The sequence below is a fragment of the Seriola lalandi genome, unplaced genomic scaffold, assembly GCF_002814215.2.
Source record: "Seriola lalandi dorsalis isolate HSWRI2012SDOR001 ecotype SW California unplaced genomic scaffold, Sedor1 jcf7180002054965, whole genome shotgun sequence".
Taxonomy (NCBI): Eukaryota; Metazoa; Chordata; class Actinopteri; order Carangiformes; family Carangidae; genus Seriola; species Seriola lalandi.
The window spans coordinates 81658-88715 of NW_019525516.1; the positions used below are offsets into that span (position 1 = coordinate 81658).

Genomic DNA, 7058 nt, shown 5'->3' on the forward strand with positions numbered 1-7058 from the left:
CCCACCCCCCCTCCTGCCGCTGTCCCCCCTCCCTGCTCTTTATCCCCTTCATTTGTCAGCTTTGAAAATAAGTGAGAGAAAGACACAAGAGGGTGAAAGCGAGAGAGAGAACGGACGGCGAGATTGAAGGAAGTCCTTGAGATGAGAAAGCGTCTCTTGAGGGTTAGCTTGGATTGGAGAGAAGGCGGGGAATCAGGATCAAGGAACTTTCTGTCAAGTAAAGGTCTGGATGCCATGATGCTGAGGGAGCAAATGCTAGCCAGCATTTCTTTAAGGAAGCATGACCTGTTTAGTTTTGGGGAACAGGATTGTTCCTTGAGGACCATCAGGGTTCTTCTCCATCTTGTGGTGCACGAGTGCTTCTGATCACTGCCTCACCAGCTGCTCTTTGATGAGAACATGGACTTATTAAGTGGTGACATTACTATCCGGCCTTCAGTTTTCCTACCACGCTCAAAAACCCATTACTGATGAAACACAAACACCTCATTGTTTTTTCATGTTTGCTCCAGAACAATTACAAGAACAAACTTTTGATTCCTCAACACCAGACTTAATTCACACCGATGCTTCAAACAGATTAATCACAGGCAAGGATAAGTGAGTGTGTTTGTGTGCAGTGTCAGACTTGCAAATGAAGGTTGTCAAAATAAGGTATGAGGCATGAGACCGCAGCTGTTTACAAAAGAGAACGGACAGATGATGGAGGAAAGAGAGAGAAAGGAAAAGAGAGTGAGTGCGCGAGCGAGCGAAGGAGAGGAGAGATAGCGAGTGAAATCCGAGGGAGCAGAAATACAGTTGCCAATTTCCCGTCGCCGACAGGCAGCAGTGTTGACAATGCCGGTTGACAGCCAGCTTCCCCTGGCCGCCTCCCATTCATTCTGTATTGTAAATAAACAGTTTAAGGGGAAATGTCAGCCGAGAGACGGAAGGAGCAGCTCCTAATATCTCTTCCCTCCTTCCCACCGATGCAGCAGCCCAGTTGCCAGGAATGTGACGGACATGGCGAGTAATGAGGATGGCACACACAACCTGTTCTGCTGGGGCTGACAGTAACGAGGGCTGACGCCTCGGCGTTCGTAGGTCCCCGAGGCCTTGCAGTTTAAACCCCCTGCTTACACTAGCTACTGTCCCACTGTGCATCTGAAACAGATCTTGCTGTGACCTATAAATGCGACTGATCAGAGGGAGACGGGGAGACTGGTGGAAAATGGACGGCGGCCATGTTTTAGTCTAAATGGTACAGTCATGGAGATGATAAGGATACTCGGACGCCTACAGCAAGACTCTTGGATGATAGGGCGAGACAGCTCCTGGAGTGTTCATGACTGTCCCTGTGTAGCTAAAATTGGTGGTCATTATGACCCAAAAAGGAGAAGAGCTGCTCTGTGACTAAGCGAAGCCAAATCTGTGTTGCATATAAATAGTTTGCCTTAAGTTAAATTTTAGAAACAGGGGCCAAGGACATTCTACACATGACACACTGCACTAAATATCACAAAATGTTCCGCTTCTGCATAATATCTTACGTAATCTTCGGATCAGGATCGAGCTCAGCGATACTTTGATCATGATCCATTCAAACGTGTAAACAGATGCGGCGAGAGAGAAGATGTGCAGAGACGGACAGAGAGACAGGTTCGCCTGCCGACTTCTTTTCTCTCTGTGTGCCCATTCCTTGAGGCCAGGCAGTCAGGCAGGCACCTCATGCTAGCTCCCTAATTGTCATGCAAAGGTAGTTTGCATTGGTTGGCAGCTTGCGGCTCTTTTTCTGCTGAACATTAACTCTGCAGTGGGTCCCGCCAGCCCGTTCTGCTTACCCTGTCATCGAATCAGGCAGCTGGACATCGAGAAAAAACGCACACCACACCGCAGTCACTCATTTCATTACAGTTACTTTAATAAAAGCATCCGTTTGCCTCTGATGCCTGCCGAGCTGCACAGTCAAGGTCTTCTGCTGAGACACACAGGATTGGCTGGTTGATGTTTACAAGTTAGCATTAATCATCATATCTCTAGTCACTACCGAAACCGAGACACAGACAGACGGAAGGGAGCACAATTGAACACAGCATGAGCCAAACACAGCATGTCAGCTCCAAACAAGGTAGGAAATGAGCAGCAAAATGATTATTTTGTTTACTTGGCCAGCCATTTGTGGAGGTATCCAACTATTTTCAAACCATGTTCTATTCTGAAAATCTATTTGTCTGGCCAGAGAGTGAATGCATCTGGTGAATTGGGGAAACCAGCTGCCACTGTGGCAACAGAAGTCGGCTTGCTGTCCTGCTTCAAAGACATCTAACACGTCTAACTCAGAGCAGAAGACTGATGAGGAGAAACCAGTGTACACCACAGTAAGATATTATTTACAAAAGAAGTGATGGAATACAAAGGTCTCACATTCTCCATCTGTAACCAGTTTCCATCTGCTGAAGCATTTCAACAAAGCAAAAATCTTTGCTTTCATGTAAACAGCTTCAAGGCAGCCAGGTGCTTTTTTTGTTATAGAGAAATATCACACGCTGTCACAGGGGGTCTGATGGTAACAACCTCGACTCCACCATCAGGGCAGCGAACTAACTTTCCTACACTCCAGCTGCAGCGGGAACAGAGTAGGCGCTATCTTGTAGATATTTAGAATATAAAGTCTGGCTGGTCTGATCAACAGCTGAAAGCTTCATCAGCTATCCTGTAGATAGGGAGACAGCCTGTGCTTTCCCATACACAAATATCAACTGCTGTCATAGGTGAGATTGTGACGTTGTTTTCAGGCTCTGGCCTGGAAACAGAGAGCGCTGACGTTCAAACCTCTCCAACTGAACCATGCCTTAGCCGATGCTATTCACGGACTGCATTGATTAGATCAGTATTACCTCAGAGGGCAGCTGAGAATACATTAATCAATATATATATATATATATATATATAAATATTCCATTCTCTTTAAAGATTGATAAATGTCAGAAAGCTCTCTTGGCTTCTACTAACGACATATCTGAGATTCTGCAGCAGTGAAAACAGTGTGAGGAAGCTTTGAAAATTCAAGGCTTTCTATATATTCACACACTCCTGGCAGCTGTGAAATAATTCAGTATAATACAACACCACCTCTATTATAGGTCGTCCCTTGTGGTTATAATGCATATTTCAGTCAAATGGTCAAATTTCCCGAGACACATACATACATTGATCACAAACCTCTCCTACCTGCTGCACTGGGACGACAAATAATCAATTCAGCCTGAGGCTCAAAAAATGAAATTCAGATTACGCTGCATGTCATTTTTGGAACTCTATATGACAGAAAAGGCGTTCAATTTGTAATGGTTTCAGTCAGAAACATTCATGTCACATTTTACTATTATGAGAAATATATTTCAGACTGCCATCATAGCTCCTCTCAGATCAGCTTTCCTCACGCTGGGCAGGTCAGAAACTAAAACCCGCAGTGGAAATCAGTCTGACCTCGACACATAACGGGATTATATAAGGTTGAAATATCAGAGCAAATGCCTGATGTATCGCATATATGTGTTTAGTTTAAGTTATAATCATGTAATCTGCTTAAAGTGAAAACGCAGAAATTAACTCTACAAAATTATTCTAGGATCAATAGTTAATGTAATAAACTGAACACAATAAAAAGATTTCTTGTCAAGTTACTGTTTAAACATCAGATTTCGTATTTAGACCAGGGCTCTCCAACAGGTGGCTTGCAAGCTACCAGTAGCTCACCCAAAGGTTCACAGCAACACAACTTCACTCAGTAAATCTTCTCCAAATGCAACTGAATCTAAACAGAAACAACCACAAACAAAAATTTCAATGAGGGTTTTTGCGTGTTTTAAGGGTTTCCGCCACGAGGAGTTCGGACAGGAAGCAGGATGGCTGCAGCTTCCTTTTAAACGTATTATAAAAGGCACAATGCGTGTCCTAAATTAACCCGTCCCAGTACTTTGCACACGATGGCAGAAACGCCCCATATTGCATATTCATTAAGGCAAATGTACTAAATGGACAGCGCGTGTTGTCTTGCACATTTGAAAGACACAATCCTCAGTGCACACCGCTCAGCTTGAATGTTTGTTTGCGGGTGATATCAAGTTTACGCACGTTTTTACACACGCTTTAGTAAATCAGGCCCTAAGTATATTAACTTAGCTATTTTAAGTTCCTGTTTGTTATGTACCATTGATGTACTGACAATTTTCTCTGGACTGAGGAGCTTCTTTTGGCTCCGATTTCTAAGCGGATTTATGAGAGGTTTATTTGCAGTGGTGTTTTCATGTCTGTGTGTTCAGGTCTGACTGAACCATGACTCAGATTTTTGTCTGATGTGCGTTTCAGATGTTTTTGGTACAAAATGTGAGTTTTGGATATTGATATTTGATGACTTTTGCTCTGGAGATCAGTTTGACCGTTTTGATACGATATGTGAATAACTGTAATATAAGACACGAGGAGCTCTCAGCTCCTTTTTATTTTGTCAAAGGAGCTCTCGGAAGAAAAGGGGGTTGGAGACCCCTGATTTAGACATATGGAGCGGAGTATTTAAATAGAACACTGTAATGTAATGTAATTGGTGTGTAGTTGGCTGACACCAGCTGATGAGGGTGGCACAGATTGTCTTCTACTCCTGCCTGAGCCTACAATAAATCTTCTCCAGATCCATACTGTTAGTGTCAGACACCAGATCACTTCTTAGTCATAACAGAAATACTGATTAGCAGTGAATCTGATGTCCCTCATTAAAAACCTGCATCATGCGTATAGTTAGCAGCCTCATGACTTCAGTAGGAGGTCTGTTCGCCGTCCAGCACTGCTCACTGAACTGTGTGTCTTTTGCTGAATACAAATGAGGCATACAACAATGTGACTGGTGAAACAGCCTATAGTGTGTGAAATCAAAGCTCGTGTTTCTAAACAGTTTTGTTTTTTATCAGTCATTAGGGAGAGCCATTTCAAACACTTTGAAAATAAGTGCAGCATTTGCATGAGCCTGCGTGAGGTACCAGATGCCATGAGATAACACTCATTGGGCTGCTGCTTTATCATTTGTTTTGACTAAGAGAGCCTGAGCAGAGTTAAAGCTCACACAACTGGCATCTGTGAGTTCACATTATGTCCTCCAACATTAGGCGGATAATTGGCAGCTACCCTGGTTGATGCCAATATTTTGTTTTTACTGTCCATACGGCTGTGTGCCCGCTGGGCGCCTCTCTTCACTGCTGTGGCTTGTTTTCAATAGTAAGCATGTGCTGCTATAGTACAGCCCTCAGAACTCAGCAGGAATTTATCACTCGGAGAAGTATTTTAATGTTTAGCGAAAAAAGCAATGTACTTCAAACAGTGTCGCATCACAATGCAACAGCAGGACCCGCACTCAGTGCTTCCCCTGAACACCTGTTCAGGCCAACAGCTTAAAAGAGTGTATTCTTAAAAGACTGACACCGTCAGTTGAAAAGCTTCAACTGTAACGTCTTTATTTTGACGGAGGAGGGCAGCAGTAATCCTCGCATGTAGTTCTTAAACGTGGGTTTCAATTTTGCTTAATGTGCTCTATCCCTACCTGGCATGGCGTGGACCAGGTCCCCGCACAGCACCATGAACCTCGGCCTGGGTCTGAGCTGGTTAACGGCCTCCACGGCCTGCTTGGTGAGCTCAACCTCTTCGGCCCATTCGTCTCCTCCGCCGTCGCAGTCTCCGTCCCTCCAGGCCTTCATCAGCCCGAGCTGTGGGTCCGCGGCCTGGATGAAGCAAAATGGTCCCGTCCACTCACGCTCTGCATCTGAAATAAAAAACTAAACTTAATAGCTGTGTTGACAGAGACAGACACTCTGGTTACTACCAAGACAACAACGCAATGAAAATGATTTAAGGCTGAATCAGAAAACTTATGTTGTTAGTAAAAAAAAAATGGCGACGGCATTAATATCTTTAGAGTAACACACGATCAAGTTGCAATGTTATTAGAAGGGTGTTTCTCAATTAACCACCTGACTATGCATCAGCTCTCCACAGCATTTTAGCATCTTTCAGCTCATTGTTTTGCTTTCAACAATTTTACGGTTTGCCAAAACAACTTCAAAAGGTGATAAAGTGTCGGTGTTGTATTCTTCTTGCACTGCCCTCTGGTGGCCAAACAAATCAATCAATGCAGCTTTATTAATGTTGAGGTGACAGAGTTAATACAGCTATAAATTTCACAGCATTTACCAAACATTGAAAAAACAAATTAACTCTGATTCGCTTCACTGTTTCAAATGGTTTTTTAGTGTTGACAAATTTATGGAAAAAACAGCAATTAATACTGATGTGCTAGTGTGTTTATGTATTTTTCAAAAATACAAGAAAAACAAGTGTCAGCTTTAGGGCTTCTACTATGAATTGCTTTAATTATTGATTAGTCTGGCAATTATTTTTTTCGATTTATCGTTTTGTCTTTGAAATGTCAGAAAATAGTGAAATTCTCATTAAAAATCCCCACAGCCCGAGATGATGTCTTCAATTGTTGTTTTTTATTCTGTGTTTTACCCCAAAAAGTTTCAGTTTATTATAACGTGAGACAAAGAAAAGGATAAAATCCTCACATTTAAAACACTGAAATAAACATGGATTATCTGTTGATTAATCAGTGAATTGTTGCAGCTCTAGTCTATTAATGGGAAATGCGTGTAGTGGTTAGAACTCTTTAGTTCAAATTTAAACTCGTTCGCCGAAGCATTTAATGCACACAACTTTTACTAGCAGCCCATCTTCTTATTTATCTAACTGGTATTAACGTTTCCTTCTGGCAGCATCTGAATATTTTCATTTCAATAGGTTTAGGTCACGGGATTCTTCCACAGAACACTGCACAAAGTAATAAGCAGCAAAATAAAAAGCTTTAAGGATTAGGTGTCATCACAGCATTAGTCATTCAGCGGTATAAGGCCTGCTGTGAAAGCTTCATGTAGAAACCTCATTATAGTCATTGTTGGAATCCAAACAACACTTTATTTGTTGAAAGCACTGTGATCAGGATTTAAGACTGGGAATTGAAGATACGAGGAGGG

At 42.6% G+C, this 7058-nt stretch overlaps 1 protein-coding gene across 2 annotated transcripts in view; it reads right to left on the reverse strand.

Moving 5' to 3' along the window:
• cpped1 (calcineurin-like phosphoesterase domain containing 1) overlaps positions 1-7058 on the reverse strand; it is a 138712-nt gene that overhangs the window by 18093 nt on the left and 113561 nt on the right. For both annotated transcript variants that reach the window (XM_087170868.1, XM_023395587.2), the window contains exon 2: positions 5573-5791. In XM_087170868.1, coding sequence (XP_087026994.1) covers positions 5573-5726 — 154 coding nt within the window. In that variant the 5' untranslated portion in view covers positions 5727-5791. The remainder of the gene's footprint in view (positions 1-5572; positions 5792-7058) is intronic.